The 23,087-nt window shown below is 39.9% G+C and overlaps 1 protein-coding gene across 5 annotated transcripts in view; it reads right to left on the bottom strand.

Moving 5' to 3' along the window:
* LOC122813901 (zinc finger protein 436-like) overlaps positions 1–23,087 on the bottom strand; it is a 770,947-nt gene that overhangs the window by 60,069 nt on the left and 687,791 nt on the right. For all 5 annotated transcript variants that reach the window (XM_044086447.1, XM_044086446.1, XM_044086445.1 and 2 more), the window contains exons 3-5: positions 16,654–16,980; positions 8,874–9,000; positions 5,760–5,885 (exon numbers count right to left, since the gene is read on the bottom strand). In XM_044086447.1, coding sequence (XP_043942382.1) covers positions 5,760–5,885; positions 8,874–9,000; positions 16,654–16,980 — 580 coding nt within the window. The remainder of the gene's footprint in view (positions 1–5,759; positions 5,886–8,873; positions 9,001–16,653; positions 16,981–23,087) is intronic.

Genomic DNA, 23,087 nt, shown 5'->3' with positions numbered 1-23,087 from the left:
AAGTAGAATTTAGAACAGTGATTTCTCTTAGAGATAGATAGAATATAGCCAGATTAGCCTAGCTGTTTTCTATATTTATGTCAGACTATCCTACAATATTGCTTTAAAGCATTTTCCTGCGATTTCTGAACTCTTTATTGTCATTGTGTTGAATTGACGAGTATTATCTTGTGTTTTAATTATTTATTATTAAATATGTTTAAACCTTTCAACTGTGGCTGTTTTGTGTAGAGATAATTTAAGCTCTCAGAGTACTTTGCATGCCCTATAGAATAGCCTTAGCCCTGGGTCACACTTACTATTTGGATAACAGTAGCATTGCACAGTAGAATTGGTCACACTTTGGGAAGGGCCTTATTAGTACCTGATAAGAGTAGTTGGTGGCAGTGGATTACTACCTTACAGCCTGGGCAAAAGGGGGCATAGCTAGTGAACCTGTGCTAGCCTTCCCCAGGAATGTCTGTGTGTATGTATATAAATAAAATCTCAAAGTGTGTGTGTGTGTCAGCTACTTGGGTAGGGACACAAAGCACTGGTTGGACAAAGAGGGTATTGGAGGTTTTGGGCTTGACTACTTGGCTGAGATCTGAACTCTATAGCTGTGCCAGTGGAGAGTCTTACTGGGGATCGGAAGAGAAAGGGAAAAAACAGCCCTAGACTGACTGTGACCTCTGTGCTTTTAAGAGAAATTGTACTTCACTGTGTGTGCACTTGTTATCCTCCCAATGTGGACACCTCTCACTGATGTTAGTGGTGAGGATTGATGCTCCTTGATTACTGGGCCAGTGCATGGGTGTCACGTGTCATGCAAGGTCTTGTTAACGGACATATAAAGGGAAAAAAGTTTTAACCCTCTGTATTAATGTTCATTGTGATGATGGTGTCTTTACGTTTTGCTTAACTTCTTCCAGGGCCATCCGCCATAGGGAGACTACAATCATCTGCAAATGGTAAGCCAAACATTATTATGTCAGTAATGATGAGCAGTTCAAAAAAGTATTTGGTTTGTGATGTGGATGTCAGGACTGCTGTGTGTATTGCTGTACTGTCTGTAATAGTGGCACAACTGTTAGTGTGTTAGCATATATTGGACTATAGTAGTGTAGGTATTATTTTGTTTCTGAGTTTGTTGTTTATTACACAGATGATCATGACAGCGGAAGTGTGGGACTCCTACCTCCTGATGTCAAGTATCAGGAGACTCTGATGATAATGGCATCCAAACATAGGCAGAGTCAGGGTGTGACACTGAAGTTTACATTCACCCATCCACTGTAATTCCATCGAACACAACCTGTAGGCCTGTACCAACCCATTCCAGTGAGCACTCATATATTGGACAGGTGGAGGGTGAGTCACCTGATCAGGGTAGTGTGGTTGCTGTGGCTTCAGTGCATGCTGACTCAGGCCAAAGCTAAAGTGTGGGAGAGGTGCCATGAATGAGGGTTATTAGGGGTGCTCCATCCACCACCTGATCCAGGTTAGTCTTTCCATGTCATTCGACGCATGCTCAAAGCTGTCATGAAGGTGCAGGCACATTCCAATAGGTCCTCCAGAGAAATGCTTACGACTATAGCTGTAGCAAAGGCTAACATGCGTGATTGCCTCCACCATGTTGCCGATTCCATGGATCAGATCAGTGACTTGTTGGAACATGCGGTGTCTGTGATGGAACATCTGTTTGGAGGGGGATGGCATCCATGTGGACATAGGTCAGCCACATCATCTGATGTTAAATGACATGGCATGCCCAATCAGGGTTCCATAGTGGCACTACTTCCACTGCCCCATCAGTGGTTGAGGTGTACACATCCAGACGTGGCAGCCCATAGGGTCCTGGGAGTCCTCATGAGGGGAGCCCATCCAGCAGACAACAGTCATGTTCAGGTAGCAGCAGTGCATTTGAGCATGGTAGTGGACATGCCAGTACAATTCCTGGTAGAGCCAGTTGTCGTGGTCAGGTACAACAATGATGAACTGCCACCTCTACCATGCATGCCTCATACCTGTCCAACATACCAACACATAGAGCTAGCAGAGAGCTTGGCTGTGTTCATGCAGACACTCACACACCAATTTCACTTAGAGGGTCCATAAAGACACACAAGCACAATAGTTAAATGGTTCAGCCATGAAGCTTAAAGCTCATTCTGTCTCACTGGTTATTTCTTACTTCATCCAAATGTCTGCCTGTTTCTATTTTTTACTCAAACGTACTCACTTACCTTTTGTGCCAGCCTAGGCTTCCTGACCTCCACCCTACACACACACACACACACACACAACACCTAGTGCAAGTGATAACTGTGCCATAGCCTTGTTTTCTATCTTTTAGATTCAGGGGCACAAAAAATTTGCTTCTGATGCTCAGGGTGCATATCTGACTTAGTGCTTAGTAATGTGTTTGTGATGTTCTTTTTCTAATTCTACTTTGGACATATTTTGGTTTTAGAAAGTTAAATAGTTGATAATCAAAATTTTTTTTAAGAATCTTCGGGGGGTTGTGAAGTCTGAAACTGAAATGTGTCTCATTACTTTCTAACTTCTCAGTAATGATTTTTCAGTACAAAAGTACAAGGCCAAATTGAGGACATTTGTTAACCATCAGTACTTTTGAGAGGTATGAATGTGTGAATCTTTGATGCCCGAGGCCTATTACTTGATACAGGACATATGTATTCAATAAGTCTCTGCTGTTACATGTTAAAGTTATTGCTGTACAAATCATCTACCTTTCACTTATATTACCAAGTAACAACATGCAAGGATATGCCATTCATTTGCATTATTACACAATTTGGTTTTAACACACCAGGTTCATCACTTACACAGCCATTACGTGGGTAGTTAAAGGTTGCAAGCATTGCCTGGCATCAATGTTGTTATATGTATGTGTGCAGTATGAAGGTTTTAGCCCCTTAGGTGGTGAGTGAGTGTGCTATGCATTGCCTCTTAGCCAGTGCAAGGGGATATTGGCCACACCTACATCTGCAACTGCTAGTTCCCCCTCTGACTCCTCACCTGCGTGTGGCTGTGGTGACCTTGCCACTGGTGGTGGGGTGTGCCCCCCTTCCCTTGTTGATCCTGCTGAAAATGTTTCCTCTGGATGATTCTGTGAAATATGGCTCAGATGGTGAAGATTTCAGTACATGTACATGGACTGTACTACAGAGCTCCCCCAGATGCACCCAAGTAGTGGAATCACGACTTCAGCATCCCAAACACATTCTCTTATGATATTGCTTGTTTGAGCATATGCCTCATTACGGCATTCGGTACTTTTCTGTTATCGGGGCAATAGTTGAAATGCGATTGCTGTGCTCTGAATGCACTGTCTAATCGTGCATTTTTCATGTTAAGGTTAACGACTGTGTAAAAGTATTGCATCAAACTGATGCAGAATTACATAGTCCTAGCTAATTTTTAACGTAATGATAACAAGGAGGAAATTACCTTCTCCCAATTATGCCACTGTAACCCAAAAAGCGTTCTGGACTAACAGCGAAAGAGGCGGAAAAGTACGTATACTTTTAAGGGCCTTTTTTTACCCGTTATGTATAAAGTAGAAATACATCTTCCTATTGTACATCACAAAGAGGAGACATCCTGAAGTTGTGCTTAGAAATGTCCTGAAATATACACAGAGATCAATTTTAAAGCACGATTTGACGTTTATACTTCACGCGGTGAAAAGACACTAAACACTGTTCTTCATTAAATACAGGAAATAAAAGTGGCTGCAATGTACTGTGCCAGTAGTCACAGTAACTACCTGACATATACATCTCATTTGAAACAAACTGAACACTACTTTATTTTTCCGCTACGTCTGTGTCAAACTAGTTTAGTTATATGAGGCCAGCAAAATGAATGGGGAAGGGAGTGATGGCAGGGTGTGTCACTGCCAATTCGATCATGACTTGACAACTGCAGGAAGGAAATGTAAAGTAAGACACTTGAAAGGAAAAGGGTGCCTTATCTATAAGTAATGTGGTGTATATTTCAGGATAAAATGAGTACTTAAAAAAAGACGTTATTCAATGTTGATGTACTACAGCACTTTTAAACTTCCTGTGTTTGTATTTATTGAAGCAACTCTTTCAATGCGCTCATTCAGTTGTAGTGTGTACTGTGGTACCTATAGACGTCGGTTAACCAGATGTTAGTATAATGTAAAAAAAAAAACTTATGTCAGTAAAACAAATACTTTGTACACATATCTGGTTACTAGACAGGTCACGGAACTGGATTACAGCTGAACAATCCTGTTCAATGTATTGCCCCGATAACAGAAAAGTACCTGGCATTCTTTAGTATTTGTGTGCGCATTTCTGATGGGCATCATCAGCCATGGTTTCAGTGCATAACCTGCATCCACCAATAAATGGCCCTGTGGGATATCACCTCTAGTGAACATCTGATACAGTTGGGAGGTAAGCCATATGCGAATTGTGGTAACTACCTAGTTTACCAGCACATACATTCTAGATTATTCCCTTAGCATTACACAACTTGGCAGTTAATGAAGTGGAAACCCTTTCTATTTATGTTGACCCTTCTCGGTTCCCCAGGCCGTGCCTTGATTTGTGTGTGTGTAAAATCTATGGCACCCAGAGCTTCACTGTAGTCTGCTACAGGATAGAACTCTTGCATAATTGTGGCACTGTCATCAGGAGTATGGGGGAAAATATATGTGGTCACTCACATGCTTGGAGGACAGCATTTACGAACTGATGGAGGATCATGGATGCGGATGTCTGTGACACCTTCAGCATGTCCCCTGTTGGTCTCTGAAAGGTTCCTGTAGCTAAAATTCTAAGTGCTACACATACTTTTGTCTCCACTGGTATTGGTTCTCCTCAGTTTGACCTAGGTCTGAGTTGAGGAAGACAGAGGTTGCAGAGTTCTTGTAGTGTGTGTCTCTATCTACCCTTTAGCACTCTACAATTTCCACCTCATACAGACTGTGATAAGTTGACTGGGGTTTGAAAATTCTTCTTCTTGGTCATGGGTATATTAGCAGCAACAGCAGAGACTTCAGCCTGTTACAAACACACATGAATTAAAACAACAGCAGCCCCTAACATTCTTTCTGTGTAAACTCCTTTCCATGGTTATATTCCAATAGGTTTTGGAATTTGCAGGGAAAACCAGCACTGAATCTACACAATTGCTTTATATCTTATTGAATATCTCCATCTTGGATTGGTTGACTAGCATACAATTCAGCTGCTTATGCTGTAAATAGCATATCACTGGGTTTGCAGTGGTTGCACAGTTCTATACACTGTGTAGAGCAGCTTACTGAATACAAAACAGTGCGCTACCATGTAGGGTTTACTGAATCTACCCTCTAAAGTACAAGTACCTGGTCTATATGCCAAACTGCATGAAAATCATTGATAATGCAACTTCATAGACAACACAAAGTATGACTTTTTATGAGCTATTTTTTATGAGGTATTAAAAAATATATCTTATCCCTAATGTCCTCTTATTTTCCACTACATTTACCAAATCCCAGTTTGGTGCTATTATATAAGAATATTTGCTAATATAAAAAAATAAGCTACATGCACATCCATCCATACTTAATCCACACACACATATATGCTCATTTTGTCCAGATTAACATTATATTTTTAGACTTCTGCCTTCAGTGTTTTACTGTACATATATTTTCTCGCATTTTCCTCAAAGTGTTTTAAAGAGAGTAGAAAATTTCATAAAAATGCATCATTAATGAGCTGTTCGCTTACTGTCGGGTTTTTCCTTAAAATTATTCTTGTGTTCTGTTCTGTTTATCCCCTCCTGGTCATTCACTCGCAGCTCAGCATTATCTTCTTTAAGTAGCACTAACAATGCCTCTGGGGGGATCTTGTAACCTACACATTAAAAATAAAAATATATGTATATATGTATGTATGTTATTCTTCCAAAGAGCTCCTGTGCACAGTTTAATTTAACAAGATTAAAACATGTTCCCTCGGTCTTCCACAGTTCCATACTTAAGCATGTTTACCGAAAGCACTATGAAGTACAATATGAAATGTTTAATTTGTCCAGGAGTAGCAGAATTTCTATTTTGAATGTACTATTTACATCCAAAGTTACACTGAATACATTTTAAAGAAGTGCTTTCCTTTTAGCAACAATTATTTTTTTCACTTCAACTTATACTAGTAAACAATTTTTGCAATTTTTTAAAAAAAGCTGTATATTCAAAATAATTGTTTAAACATTTTTGTTTATTGAGGCAACTGCATCTGTGTCCTTGATAAAGAGCCTTTTTATCACAATTTGCAAACTGTATGACAGGTTGTATTCATGTGAAAAAACAGCAGATATTTAGAATATGTAAAATACATCCAAGTTTCTTATTGGGGTAATGTTTAGCATGACATATGCCCGTCTACTAGATTCAGCCAAGAAAAACTCTGAACTCCAGAATGCTGCTGTCTGTACTTAGTTCTAGAACTTTGTAATGTGTATCGCACAGAAATCCTATCTTACTGAGGTGACATACCTTGTTATATCCCACAGATGAGCTATGCTTTGAGGTCATACAGGTATGGAAAATGGGTTTACAAAGTTATAAATTTCTGGTGTAAACTAAAGTTCACGGACAATAGATTACATCTGAAATATCCAATTAATCATAACTGAACATGGACATGAAAGACACACAAAAATATAGAGGAGATCTGGTATCTCAAAGGAGACTGCACAATGGGTAAGGGGTTATATAGAGGATATCTGGTATCTCAAAGGAGACTGCACAATGGGTAAGGGGTTATATAGAGGATATCTGGTATCTCAAAGGAGACTGCACAATGGGTAAGGGGTTATATAGAGGATATCTGGTATCTCAAAGGAGACTGCACAATGGGTAAGGGGTTATATAGAGGATATCTGGTATCTCAAAGGAGACTGCACAATGGGTAAGGGGTTATATAGAGGATATCTGGTATCTCAAAGAAGACTGCATACTGGGTAAGGGGTTATATAGAGGATATCTGGTATCTCAAAGGAGACTGCACAATGGGTAAGGGGTTATATAGAGGATATCTGGTATCTCAAAGGAGACTGCGCAATGGGTAAGGGGTTATATAGAGGATATCTGGTATCTGCACAATGGGTAAGGGGTTATATAGAGGATATCTGGTATCTCAAAGGAGACTGCACAATGGGTAAGGGGTTATATAGAGGATATCTGGTATCTCAAAGGAGACTGCACAATGGGTAAGGGGTTATATAGAGGATATCTGGTATCTCAAAGGAGACTGCACAATGGGTAAGGGGTTATATAGAGGATATCTGGCATCTCAAAGGAGACTGCACAATGGGTAAGGGGTTATATAGAGGATATCTGGCATCTCAAAGGAGACTGCACAATGGGTAAGGGGTTATATAGAGGATATCTGGCATCTCAAAGGAGACTGCACAATGGGTAAGGGGTTATATAGAGGATATCTGGCATCTCAAAGGAGACTGCACAATGGGTAAGGGGTTATATAGAGGATATCTGGTATCTCAAAGGAGACTGCACAATGGGTAAGGGGTTATATAGAGGATATCTGGTATCTCAAAGGAGACTGCACAATGGGTAAGGGGTTATATAGAGGATATCTGGTATCTCAAAGGAGACTGCACAATGGGTAAGGGGTTATATAGAGGATATCTGGTATCTCAAAGGAGACTGCACAATGGGTAAGTGGTTATTATAGAGGATATCTGGCATCTCAAAGGAGACTGCACAATGGGTAAGGGGTTATATAGAGGATATCTGGTATCTCAAAGGAGACTGCACAATGGGTAAGGGGTTATATAGAGGATATCTGGTATCTCAAAGGAGACTGCACAATGGGTAAGGGGTTATATATAGAGGATATCTGGTATCTCAAAGGAGACTGCACAATGGGTAAGGGGTTATAGGTTACACAAAAAGAACAGATGGCCATACCTAGCGTGATATCAAGAATAAGAATGTATAACAGTGAAAGAAAACACTAATTAAAAAGGTGTTAATTACCCCTGGTAACCCACTAAAACAAATTGTGACATTACAAATAGCAGGGAGATCCCTCATGATTATATAGGTTCAGGTGTGGAAAGATTTTGGTATTGGGGCCATCTGACAAATGAGGCAGTGAAGAGATGTCTATCTAAACGCAATGTGCAGGTTTCTGAACTGTCTGGTTTCTATTTTTTTCTACTTGGTTCCAGCGTCCAGAGTTTATTCCTTTGTTTATATTACACTTGTAGCTTGTATGCTTCTCCTGTATCCTTTTAGGTTTTCTCCAGGTAAATCAGCTTCCTCCCATCAACAAAAAAATATTATTCTGGAGTCTTTTGGGCGTTGCTAGAAAAGTTATTACAAAAAATTGGAAACTGAAGTCAGGTCCTATGTTCAAAGAATGTTTAACTTTGACAACAATACTATGTACAAGTGAAAAGGAAGTGATCAGAATAAGATCTACAAATCATACTAAGACTTTTAGTGGTTGGGATAGATTTGAAAGGTTGCTACTGATACACCAACACTCTTAACGTAGTAATTGTGTAAGTTTACCTTTATGATTCAATGTATTCCTAACATTTTATAACTATACGTGTTGTTGTATTTCTTCCTTTCTGTGTATACATTGTAAATATGTTATATTATCATTTTTTCTTTAGAAAACATTCTAATTGAACTGCAGCCTATAAACTGCTCACTTGATTCATATAAATGACAGGAATGTAGAATGAGGCACCAGGATATGCTTTTCTTTGTATTTCTGTAATTACTTGGATGCATTGTAAATGCATTTTAATAAGGTACTCATAACTCTCAGAACAAAGGCCACTCCTTAAGATAGGACAAGACCTACCTGCTGAAACTAAGGTTTCATAGTTCTCTAACATCACTTCCTTATGAAGCTCCTTGTCTTGTTTTGTTAACATCTTCATCTCCTCTGCTGAGAAAGTAACAGCAACATCCTCAAAGGATTCTGGAGCCTGTAAAAGACACACGGTGCAGTTCATCTCTTCTTTTACTGCAGTTGGTGTAAAATATGCTATTGTCTTGTAATGCATTCAGTGTAAACTGTGTCATTTTTTCAGCAGGGTAACACTAGCATTTGTTACCAGAAGTGCAGTTAAAACAGTAAAACTAATCAGTCATTAATAAGTACAGATTTCCTTTCCACAATTAGTAACAAAGCCTTCATTTTCGAGTTAAAAAATGCCCCTTGCTGCTATCTTTCTCTCTCTACATGCATTAATGCCAACAGTAGCAGGACACAGAGCTCCAGTTAAATTTATTTATTTATTTAACATTTGTTAAACTGGAAAGTCTGACTTGGAACAAAGCCAACTTTCAGCAGAGGCCCAGGGAGAAACACTCCAGAAGCATGTCTTTGTAACGTGGGAGGAAACTGGAGCACCCAGAGGAAACCCGCACAAATGCAGGGAGGACATACAGACTCCGCACACAAGGCACTCCAGATGAGAATCGAACTATAGAATCTCTTGCTGTGAGGCGACAATGCTACCACTGTACCGTCCAAAGATCTATGTTAAGAAAAAGACTTGGTGATCTAACTTAGGAACAGAAAAACAGGAAGCAAAGAGGGAAGCCTTGAAAGATGGATAGAAAAAGTGGGATCACAACTGAGTAGGAATGAAAACTTAGGAGGAGGGATAAGATGGAGAAGATATGGGGCTGCAAGATAGTTGAAGAAGCTACTGGAAGATGACAAACCATGGAGGATTACTTAAGAAATCTACAACAAATGGTCTAAGATGGCAGTCAAGATGCAGTAGGAACAAGATATCCACTTTGTGGTAGTAGAGAAACTGACTGGTGGAATTAATATAACCATTATGGGACATTAAAGGACAGTAGGGCAAATTAATTTAATGGCCAGTGGTGCAGGACAAATGGATGGGGTTATGTTAGATGGGTTAGAATAAGAACAACAGCTGTGGCAGGGATAATCCAAAACCAATTTTTGTCAGTGCGAAATGTGCAGGACTCAGCAGTATGCAGCAGGGTAGACTACAGGCACACAGAATTACAATGCAGTAAGGTTCAGACAAAATTGTGGTCTAAAATATATTCAAAGAGGAACAGTCTGCCCAGATCAAGGGTTACATCAGTTAAATTTATGTTTGCTTCTGCTAGAGCTGGTGGAATCAGGTAGATGTAAAAGACCCTAATGCACTTACTGAAAAGAGCAGAGGAGGTCAGTAGTATAAACACCACATTGGGTCTCCTGAAAACAGGCTACAAGCCCTGTGAGAATAATCTGGTCAACAAAGGATAAATAAACCTACTACATGGTGTGGGTAATGCAGGATTTACCCACAGATGGCACAATTCGATCAAGACGGTAAAGCCCGAGTGATTAAACAAAGCCAGCCATGGATAAATCCTGTGCTACTCACACCCTGTCAACTGTTGCTATTATACAGTCAAATAATTTAAGAAAAAAGTCAATTATTATTTATAAAAATAATTATATGCTCTTCCATCTGCTTCTGGTAGTCTGGGATAGCCAATATATGAACTGCATATGCTCTATAAATGTGCACTTATATTTGTGTCATGCAAGAGGCTTTTTTATATCATGTTGCAGGACATGCCATGCAGCTACTTGTAGGGGTCCTCCTGGCACTGAAATGTTGAGCTTTTTCTTTTTTATGTTAAAAAGACCTCCAATTCTTCACAAGAGTAACCCTTAATACACAATAAAAAGCAGTTAACAATTTTCGTCCTTTGTAAGTGAACCTTGGGAGTTTCTCAAAACTGTCATTTAATGAATGTTCACACATTTCTGTAGTGCCTTATATAAGAATCAAGCATAACTATTTACAGTGTTTATACAATATCAACTTTTATGGCGCATTTGGTTATTTTTAAAATTATGTCAGACATTACAAACATTATTATTGTGAGGTGAATTGTCATGTGGTTGTAGAGGAGTCTAAATGTGTGAAAACTCATTAAATAGCATTTTTAAGAAGGTCTATGATTCATTTACAAAGGATGAAGGTGTTTAACTGATTTTTTATCATATATATTAATGTTGTTCTTGTGAAGAACTGGAGGTCTTCCATATCATTTTCGAATTCTTGTTGGACTCCGTCTTGTTCTCTGATTATCTGGTAGCTTTTTTTTAATGCATTGAATGGTTATTCACTATGGACCAGTGTACAACTGAGGTAACAGTGGTGCAGTGTATAGCACTGTCTCCTCACAGCAAGAGGTTCCCCAGTTTGACTCTTGGATGGAATGCCTTGTGTGTGGAGTCTGCATGTCCCTCCCTGTGTTCTTGTGGGTTTCCTCCTGGTGCTCTGGTTTCTTCCTACATTCCAAAGATATGCAGTAGGTGGAGTGGACACTCTAAACTGGCCATAGATGTGAGTGTGTGGATCTAGGACTATTGAACGAAATTAATCCACATTCACTGAACACACTTTAACAAAAGCACTTTCACCGAAAAAGCGCTTTCGTTAAAGTGCATTAATTAAAAAAAAAGAAAAGAAATAAATCTACTTTTATGCAGGGGGGCAAGCCCCCCTGCACTCCCCCTACTTTAATATTCTCACTCCGAGATCACACTACAGTGAAGGAAAGGGAATATTCCCTTATCCGCACTGTAGTACGATCGCCACAACAGTCATTCCCCCACGACTCTCTCTAGCTGCAGGCATAGTTCTGCAAAATTGCTTTTTCAGTAAAAAGCACTTTCGTGGAAGTATGCCCGGGTGTTTGTGCTTCAGTGAAAGGTTCCTTCAGGGATCAGTACCAATCCAGAGTGTGTATGTGGTGTGGATGAACTACAATGATGATTGCCACTATTGAAGTTACACCCTGACACCATGTGCAAAATGGGAAAAAGGGGTTGTGGATGGATATCTTAAATTGATCAGTAGTGTCACGGAGAAAGTGAACTTACTGAACTACCTCCTGTGGTGAACGTTCAATTTACAATGAGCTTGCTGATTAAATAGTCCAATAAGCATGCACATTTTGAAATGTTCATGTTCCCTTACTGTACAATTACCATTACAGCACCTGCACAAATGCTCGGCAAATGTAAGCAACATAACCAGAAGCAGGAAAATGCGTGCCAGTAGATTTTTATGTAAGAATGTGACCTTTTCTCTCCAGTTACAAAACAGGACCACATTTTGTTTATTCACATGTACTAGTATAAAGCTAGCTCCTCAAGTACAAAGCACACAGACCATCATGAATTAGTTGGTTTGAAGACCTACAAACATACCTCTCAACTGTACAGATTTTAAGAACTTTCCATATTTTTGCTCTGTCTTCATAAAATTTGTGGTTTTCTGGCACAGTGGTGAGGACTGAAGTCACTAAATAATTACAGGCACTTGACTTTCAGGCTTCATATCCATCAGAAATGCATGCTAATGCAAAACCTCTTACTCCCAAAGAAACTGACTAGGTTAATTAGGCAGGATCTGCTTTTGATGGAACTGAACTGGTTTGGGTTGATGTCCTTATTTATTAATTCCATAATAATCTTTTCCACAACCTTACAGGTGAGGTTGGTCAGGTTTATGGGTCTATAATTACCTGGGTCCATTGACTACCCATCTCTGTGCAAGGGGATGACAGCTGCTGGTCTCCATTCTTCTGGCACAAAGTCTGTTTGAAGGTTGATATTGAATAGCTCCAGTAGGGGGTCTCACAAAAAATGTGTTCCCTCTTTGTAACTGCAGAAAAAAAGGAGGTCAAGTTATTCATAAAAATCTACTGCCATGGTCTTTTCTGCCAACAGGTTAGTGCAGAAAGTTGTTATAAGTACCCTTCCTTCAGTCAGGCATGTACTTGGGGAAGTGGGTTTGGCATAATGGCTAAGGTTGCCACCTCAGAGACACAAGGTGCAGGGTTTGATTCTGGCCTGGGGTTGTTGGCTAGGCTTAATATAGCCCTTAAGGGCAATTAGATTAATATTTACATATAAACCTATAGGACTATACAGGCAGGCCTGTATGTTATCTAGCCCCAATGAAATGAGCTCATGGCCTTGGACAGTGCCTTGAGGACTTGTTATTGGGGGATTTTTGGGAGGGTATAGATGCGGGTATGTGATCTAGGAATATAGGAGGGGAGAGGAAGTTAAGTTTGAGCTAAATGTTTCTACTTGTATATCGGCTATGTCCTCGGAGTCTCAGTATGTGATGTCATTTAGAGATAAATTTCTGCAGTGCTGGGAATTGTTTGAGGTTTCTAACACTGTCAAAGAAGGCTTTGTGGTTATCCTTCACCTGAGTAGCTATATTTACCTCATACATGGCTTTTGTTGATTTGATTAGTGTTCAGAGTCCCCTGTTAAGTTTAGTAGGAATCTTTTTAGCATTATGAGTGTTAACTTTACTTTTGCATGCAATGATTTTTTTTTTTATTATACAACCTGTTTATATCTGGGTTCCACCATTTATGTTTATTCTTGCATTTTGTATGGTATTTTCTTTGGAGGGGGGACAGATGTGCCTATGCAGCTATATACATGTGCACTGAATTCCAAACATGGAAAGGTGGGATAAGCAAGTACATGTTGGGGTAATTACATTTCCCTTATCCATGAGGTTCAGTAGTGATAAACCAGAGGGTAGCTAGCATTACTGATGTTAATGGAACATAACAGGATATTAAATGTGACCAGTGATAATAGTATATTGCAGGGTATTACATGTGCCAGATAATAACGGAGTAACACATGACATTACACATGGCTGATGATAATGGAGTAAATAGGATATTACATGTGATTGATGGTAATTGGGTATCACAGGATATTCCATGAGATAGGAGACAATGGAGTATCATGGCATACTGTATATAACTGATGACATTGAAGTAACACAGGATATTCCATGTCACTGATTATAATGGACTATCACTGTGATGATAATGGAACAGCACAGGATATTACAAATGAACAATAAAACAGTATCACAGGACATTACATGACTGATGCTAATGGAGTATCATGGGATATTACATGTGACTGCCGATAATGGAGTACCACATGATATTACATGTGACTGATGACAATGGAATGTCATGGGATAGTCCATGTGACTGATAATGGAGTATCACTTGATATTACATGTGACCAATGACAATGATGTAGCATGGGATATTACATGAGATACAGCATTTAAGGATGGTTGGATTCCAGTTCTTACAAAGTTGGTATACACTTTAACTTACAATGGACTATTAGTAGCACAAGTACCCAAGACAATTTAATTCCCCAAGTGGGGCAAATGTGCTGCAAAACTCATATCTATAGCTTCTTTTCCTTTCTTTTAAACAAGATGAAAATTCTGTCACTATACAGTGAAAAGGTTTGAGAGTCACGTACCTATAATTGTATGTTCTGTACAAGGGTGATACCTGAAACACAGTCATATGTACTGGACTTTACATGACAGTATGTGAATTCTACACAACTGGATAACTCACAACAAGCACCACATGTTACTATGCTTCTGGACTTTTACAAATACTTTTCAGTTACTGACAATTTACCCGACTGATGACAAACAAATGTAGAATTAAGGGCCCTTTGCCAATATATGTAAATTATTATGTACCTGCCCACAGCCCAAGTATGCATGAACTGTTTTATGTCCTCCCCATTTTAACAAAAACAGAGAACCTATTAAGGATAAGAATAAAAAAAAAATGAGTCCAGAGTACAGTCAGGTACAGCAAAAAATATATGCAAAAGTATAAGTATAAACTGCACGTAGACTTACAGAGCAGAAACTTTAATAAAACAAAAAAAGAACAGAGGTAAGCACTTTCACGACTCACAGGTCGCTTCTTCAGACAATTGCACTTGCTAAAGACATTCATTTAAATCGTAGCTTACCATCACAGCTTAATATCATTAACCAATTAACTGAGCTAATAATTTAATAGAATACTAAAAAAAAAAAGGGGGAAAAATCTCAGAAACTTTTATAAAAGACATCTTAAAAACAAATTGTATGTTAAAAACAAAAACTAATTATAAAGTAGTACGTAACTATTTATGTTTAAGAGGGCATGCTTTCAAAAAGGGTTTTAAAGAAAACATATTGTTCAACCCAGGATGTTTTTCTGCATTTAATAAGAGGATCCACCTTTGCTCAGCAGCCTCTGGTTCTCTGTATCACCCCCTCTATTGGAACAAATGAGAACTTGTAGAATTAAAAACTTAATGTGTCGAGTCAGTATTCATAACATGTACTGCCAATGCATTTGTTTCCTTCTTGTTTCTAACGTCTCTGTTATGTCCTAAATCTCTGTCTTTAAAGGTTCTATTTGTTTTTCCAACATAATAAGCATGATATTTTTGGCAGAAGGCAAAATAAACAACATTCTCAGTTCTACAATCTGCATAGTGATGTAAAGAGATTTTAAAGTGACATGAAGGATGTATATACAGTGCTTGACTAAAAATGAACTTACAAGCAGAACAATTTCTGCATGGGAAAGTACCTATCCTCGTGGACTTAGGTGCAAGTGAATGCACTGATTTATGGCACAGATGTTGTTTTAATGATTTATTGTTTTTAAAAGAGAATGAGAGTGTCCCACCAAACTTTTCAATAAAACCTGGAATGTCACTTAAAATATTCTAATTTTTCTTGATAATATTGCAGTAGTTATCAATATCATTAGAATATTGCAAAACAACTCTAAAATTTTTTGAAGTGTTACAGATGATGTAGATGGAAGCAATTCATCACTAGAAAAATTAAAAAAAATGGTTTGCACCTAGTGGATCTCTGTGTCCATGCTTCCTTAATAAACAGGTCCCTTCCGATTCAGAATAGTCTCTTTCTAAAAATTCTGATTTTAGTTCTGTAAGGGCATTGCTAGCTTCCATATCATTATTGTGCAACCTAAAAGTTCTATAAATTTGACCTTTAACGAAATTTTTAGTAACATGTTTAGGATGCATGCTCCTTATGTGTAGAAGAGTATTTTTTCTAGTTGGCTTCTTGTAAATACTACTATTAACCTTATGTAAGTCAGATTATCGAAAGAAACATCTAAGAATTCTATATGATTATATGAATGTTTATAAGAGAACTTGAGGAAACTGGCAGTATTATGTAAAAAAGTAACAAAACAATCTAATTCAATAGTGCTACCTTTCCACAACATAAAAACATCATCGACAAAGCATACATACCAGAGAATGTTATCAAAAACTCATTAGCAGGTATGAAAATGGCTGCATGCTCCCAATGTGCTAAAACAAGATTGTCGTAGCTATTGGCACAGGCTGTGCCCATAGCCACGCCAGTCTTTGAAGAAAAATATCATTTTCAAAAACATTATTTTCAAGAACTATTTCTAACAGAGCACAAAGTAGTGAGACTTTATTACTAGAAAAACACTTATTAGTTATGAGAAAATCTCTAATCATCTCTATACCCACATCACTGGGAATACAAGTAAAAAGTGACTCAACGTCTAATATAACAAAAATAAATTCACACACATTACTTTACATAATTTAGACTGCTGGGAAGTTATCATCTGAAATGTTTCTTATGTCAGCTGCAAACACAAGACTTCACTTTCCAAAATAAAAGACATGCAATAGCAAAAATCAAATGTGACCTTACTGATAGAATTCCATTAGCTTTGTGTTTTCCATGTTCTGATGTGTCACCAGACACTGATTCCTCAGTGGTTGTCAGATAGTCTGTGTCATCATTTCTCTCTTCCAGAACCTCTACTTCTGTTTTGATTTCCAAGTTAATATCAGATACTGCTGAGTGGATTTCTGTACTGCCAGTCTTAATGCATTCAAGATTTTCTTCTGTCTCTTTCAGAATTTCTGATGCTTTGCTGTTAAGTTGATAAATGAGTTTTTGTTCCTTGTCACGGAGAAACTGGTGCAGTTGAACAAACTCTTCTGCAATGTATTTTTCCAAATTAACAGCACGTTCCTGCGAAACAAGTAATACAGATAAGAACAAGCTAACTTGCTACACATTATCACACCACAATACCAGTTATGTCCATATATTTACCTTGCATGACATAATGAATAAAGTTAAGCTGCCTGGAAACAGAGACAGAGGAGCTGACTGCAACACTGGTGACCTGGTTAAGGGGAGGGTTTGTCTTATGGTTAGGTCATTACCTCACACATGCAAGGTAAAGGGTTTGATTCTGACCTCTAGTTATTGGCTAGGCTTAAGTCTGCAGACAGGTAGCCTAGTATTTACCTACAAACCCAGGAACTATGCACCTAAGTAAGCACATCAGTGTGGCTAGAAGGGAGAAATGTGAAGTCACCCTAATACTCTCTGGAGTGAGACCCACGTACATAGATGACCTATATCAAGAATTAGTGTAATGCAAAAGACTTGTGTAGGTCTGTTTATAGAGATAGTAACTTAATTCAGTGTAAGGCCTTAGTCCAAGAACAGAGCTTTTAGAATCTGATCCCCAGTGTAAGCCAGTCTATAAATAGGCCTTACACCAAAGTAAGTTACTTACATGGAGAACAAGTCTTTTGGAATCAGGTGAGACTTATACAGGGAAAGTCACTTACACAGAGCAAGTCTTTTGAAAATCAGGTCAATAGGTTAAGTAGGGCTGCCAAATACTAAGCTTGATTCTGCAATGTGAAAATCAGTGAATGCAAACATGGAAACAGTTGTGCAGTGATTTAGTCCCAGCATCCAATAAGAAAGTGCAGTTGTGTAAAATCTAACCATAGCAGTAGATGAACTTGTCTTCACTGCTGCAGTATTATTTACATAAAGGATCTCCTGCCAAGGAAAGCCCAATTCTGGGCAGTAAACCAAAGTCTTAGTTCTTACAGGTCGTACGTCACATGTATGTTCCCCACACAAGGAGTAAGGCATAAAGGTGACGTACGAATGCACACACTCAGAACTGAAAATGCCCCAGAAGCAGAATGCCCACTGGGACAAGGACAACATGTGCACTCAGAAGGAGAAAAAGGAAGAAGGAGATGAGCCCCTTGGTCAGAAGGGCAAGACAAGGACAAGGCTGGAGTTAGAACAGAGGGGGTAGTAGGAAGGGAAAGAAGACTGCAACAGTGAAGAGGACATCTGCTGTTGTGGTAAGATAGTACTATGTCCTTCCATAATCACTACTGAAATGTTCTTTAAACTAAAGGAGAGTACAGGAGTGCAAGAGGAAGGTACAGAAGAGCCCTTTACAAACTCATGCAGGATAGCCCTGGCAAAGCCTGCCCTGGCCCTGGAAATAACATACATTGTATACAGCACAGCAAGCTCCTGGCCTGGTGCCCAGCAGAGTTCTACAGCAAGAGAGACAAAAGAGAGACTTTGGAGTGATTAAGTATCACTTTTCTACATTTTCTTGCTGCCTTTAGCTAATTCCGCCTAAAAATCCGATTTTCTAGAGTTTCTGCGATTTAAAAAGCTTGTTTCAGCCACATATTGTACTTATTTTACTGTCTGCACTTTAACAAAGTAGTTTTGTGTTTAAATTATCTGCTTAACTTTTGTAGACCACACAATCAAGTGTGATAGCCATTTCTGTGCATTTAAAGTGTTTTTTTTTATTGTATCTGCTTTATTTTCTGAAAAAACAAAACAAATATTTGTTTTCCGCCTTTCTAAGCTAGTATAGTCTAGTTTTCAGGTTAGTGCTGAATTCAGGGCTGTGTTACATGTTTCTGTGTTTGCCCATACTTGGATAGAAGGAAGTTTCTCTGTTCACTGAGGGAGGGAGCTTTGAACAGCCTATCTGTCCCTGGAGGAGTGGTTTCAGCCCAGAAATTAGTTTATTGGCCATTTTAGGCTAATTTCTATCTCTTTCATTTCCCTGCTATAAAACCCGCATTTGGAAGGTTTTGCACACCTGGCACCGGTTAGCTAGGGTATAACTATTCACGGCTCCACAAAGTCTACTCTTCAATTTTTCCCTTTGAACTAGACAAATTTTCAACTTAAGCTCTCAAATCATTCACTTTTCATACCGGCACTTGCTCAAAACTCATAGCAAGCACTAATAAACCTTAGCATTAGACTCCCCCCCCCCCCATACTGTAGAGAAGGACAAGGCTCTCTATTCGACCTTACCAGCCAATCAGTAAAACAGTTCACTATATCTATCCAGGCATGTCCAAAGGGCAGTTTCAGGTGTACTCTCCGGTCCAACTGGTGAATCTGGGCATTTTGAGACAATGTTACAATTGCCTCATGTACACAGACAACCCTCTCCTCCTCCCACCAAACACTAATACATGTGAGAGATGCAATTATATAGCCAAACTGGAGGCTAAGCTCTCTCAACCCAAGACTGGACCAGGCAGTCAAGAGGAGAAGGGAATTACTTGCATAACACCACCAGTCTCACATAGACCTATGAAACCAGCACGGCAAAAAACACTCATAAATACATGAAAACATACTCGGAGGCTCTAAATAAAAACCTGCAGAAGCAACAGAGACCACCAAAGCAGACATCCAAGCAACCTCCACCCCCCAACACAAATCATGAAACACATACTTCACAAAACCAGTGTGCCACACAATCACAGCCCTTAAGGCAAAATAACATATAGCTCTATAGTCAGGCACACTGATGTCCCACTCACTAGGCTGAACAAGGAGAAGGTTACTGTTAGCTGCCTGTTGAGTGCCAGGATCCGCCACATAACACAAGCACTCGGGTCACTCCAGAACAAGTACAGATATGACTCTGTCATTGTCCATGTTGGTGTGAATTACCTACATGAAAAGAGACATTGAGGAGCTCTCTGATCACATAGCCCAGGCCGGTATGACCCTGACCCTGAGTAGCATCCTGCCCTCACCAAGAATGATACCATGGTATAGAGAAAAAGTAATCAATTTCAACAATTGGCTAAGCTTCTGGTGTCATTCAAAGAGGATCCAGTGTCTGTCAGCCTGGGATGACATGCCTGACAAGCCACGCTGCTTTGCTAGAGATGGCTTGCACCTGTCACCCTTAGGCTTTCGAATACTGATCAAGGCTCTTGTCACCCCCATAACGCCTTTTTTAGACAAGGCTCAAAAGACAAACCCACCACCGTAACTAGCATGAGTAACAAAAACAGAGTAATGCTATTCAATGCCAGAAGTCTAAACCTCAAAATGCATGCACTCGAGGAACTCCTCTGTATGGAGAAAATCGATATATGTGCAGTAACAGAAACCTGGTTTATGGTTCCAGAGAACACCCCAGCACTACCAGGCTACAACTCATACTATACATTTGGGCCACAAATCCCAGACCGAAATACAAAAGGTGGGGGAGTATCCATATTCATCAAGGATACCCACACCTCAAGGTTAGTGGCACAGCACAATGTTTCAGAGATCATCCACGTGCAACTAACAATGGGCAAAACTGCTATTCAAATTATAGCTTGCTACAGATCACCCACCATGTCCCAGGACCCCCACTCTGCATTCCTGGAAACACTGGGAAACATAAAGGTCCTACCAAACACCCTGATACAGGGTGATTTTAATTACCCAAACATTAACTGGGAGAACTACTCAAGTACAAACTCTCTTGCCCAACATTTCCTAGAATTTATAAACTCAAATGCCCTGGATCAACTGGTCAACACCCCCACATGTGTTGGTGACAACATATTGGACCTGGTCATCACCAACATGGGTGACTGGTGTTCCACACGGGAGGTCAACCCCTCGCTGGTTAGATCTGACCATAAACTAATCACTCTGGATATCCACATTCCGCCACCACCCCAGGTAAAAAAAAACACTGTGAAAAACTTTTCAAAAGCAAACTTCACGTTACTTAAGACCGAGGTGGGAAGTTTCCAAGCCCCCATGCTAAAGGATAACGCTGTACAAGTTGCAAAATCCTTTACTAATGCACTCTACGGGCACCTACAAGAATGCATGGATCGTGCTATCCCCAAACAAAACCAAGAGTCACTCCTCCAAGAAAAGGAAACCAGTCTGGTGGACCACTGCCATAAACAAGCTATACAACAGGAGGAGGAAACTAGCACAGAAAAAAAAGAGTAAAATCTCAAGAAGGGAAGACATCCCTGATCAGTATCGGCAAGAAACTACATTCCCTCATAAAATTATCCAAGGCTAGCTTCGAAAGAAAAATTGTAATGGACTACAAAGATAACCACAAGGCATTCTTTAGCTATGTCAAGAATCTAAGTGGCAATTCTCAGATCTGCTCGGAGTTAGTGCAGAATGGCACAAAATACACTGAACCGACAGATATAGCCAACATCCTTGCAGACAGGTTCAGTGCAAACTTCACGCCTCTCTCACCCCCCAAAAGGGCCCATAACTATACCAGAAGAATGCCTTCTTCTTTCGGCTGCTCCCATTAGGGGTCGCCACAGCAGATCAACCGTTTCCATTTCTTCCTGTCCTCTGCATCTTGCTCTGTCACACCAATCACCTGCATGTCCTCTCTCACCACATCCATAAACCTTATCTTAGGCCTTCCTCTTTTCCTGTTAAATGGCAGCTTCATCCTTAGCATCTTTTTCCCAATATACTCTGCATCCCTCCTCAGCACGTCCAAAACAACATAATCTTGCCTCTCTGGCTTTGTCTCCAAACCTTCCAACTTGGGCTGACCCTCTAATATACTTGTTCCTAATCCAGTCCATCCAACTTGGGCTGACCCTCTAATATACTTGTTCCTAATCCAGTCCATCCTCATCATACCCAGTGCAAATCTTAACATCTTCAACTCTGCCACGTCCAGCTCTGACTCCTGCCTTTTTGTCATTGCCACTGTCTCCAACCCATACAACATAGCTGGTCTCACTACCCTCTTGTAGACCTTCCCTTTCACTCTTACTGGTACCCGTCTGTCACAAATCACTCCTGACACTTCTCCACCCACTCCATCCTGCTTGTATTCTCTTCTTCACCTCTCTTCCACACTCACCATTACTCTGAACTGTTGATCCAAAGTACTTAAACTCATTCACCTTCACCACCTCTACTCCCTTCATCCTCACCATTCCTCCTCCCTCTCATTCACACACATATATTCTTAGTCCTGCTGACCTTCATTCCTCTTCTCTCTAGAGCATATCTCCACCTCTCCAGGGTCTCCTCCACCTGTTCCCTGCTCTCACTACAGATCACAATGTCATCTAGAAACACCATAGTCCACGGGGACTCCTGTCTGATCTCGTCTGTCAACCTGTCCATCACTATTGAAAATAAGAAAGGGCTCAAAGCTGATCCTTGATGTAATCCTACCTCCACCATAAACGCATCCGTCACTCTCACCACAGACCTCACCGCTGTCACACTACCCTCGTACATATCCTGTACCACTCTTACATACTTCTCTGACACTCCGAAAGGCCCAACAAGGAAGGGGGCACACTGTGGTGATGTCTGTGAAAATTTTTAGGAGCCAAGGATGAAAGAGGGAAAGAAAAGCCTGAAGAGCCAGAAGCAGAGCCCTTGTCTTTTTTACACTGATGTAGTCTGACCACTGATGAGGAGGCAAGAGACCCTGAAACTTGAAGAGGTGACAGTAAGCACCTCACCCCCTGACTGAGGCATCTGTAAAGAGCTCCTGAGTTGGAAATGGAACTTGAAAAGGAAGAACTGGGTTGATTGTAAGTTGATAAATCTACCACTGAAGCTCAAGCTTGAAACAGGGAAGGAAATGTGCCAGAAAATTCATGCAATGGCAATGTTGAAGCCATAGTGAGTTGAGGTACCACTGAAGTTTCCTTATATGTATCATGGTGAAGGGAGCATGGGAATGGTAGACGTTATGAATGTGAGAACTCTGAGAAATTCTCTGCCAGTGAGAGAAACCAGAGGAAGAAGCGTTGAAAAAAGGCATTTAGACACAGAGCTTTAGAGGCAGGTAGAGATGCCAGCATGGGGACTGCCTGAAATCTACAGCAGAGGAAATATAATCCTGAGAAGGTGTCAGAACTGATTTCTGGAAGTTTAGGCTGAACCACAGACTCTGTAACAGGGAAGTAGTACACCTGAGATCCTGAAGCAGAGTACTAGGGAAAGGAGCTTGAATAAGCAAATCAAGCAAA

Source organism: Protopterus annectens, chromosome 10.part0 (assembly GCF_019279795.1).
Source record: "Protopterus annectens isolate FY-2018-M chromosome 10.part0, PAN1.0, whole genome shotgun sequence".
Lineage (NCBI taxonomy): Eukaryota > Metazoa > Chordata > Ceratodontiformes > Protopteridae > Protopterus > Protopterus annectens.
The sequence above is the reverse complement of the archived record's forward strand: the minus strand, read 5'-3'. Positions and strand labels throughout refer to the sequence as shown.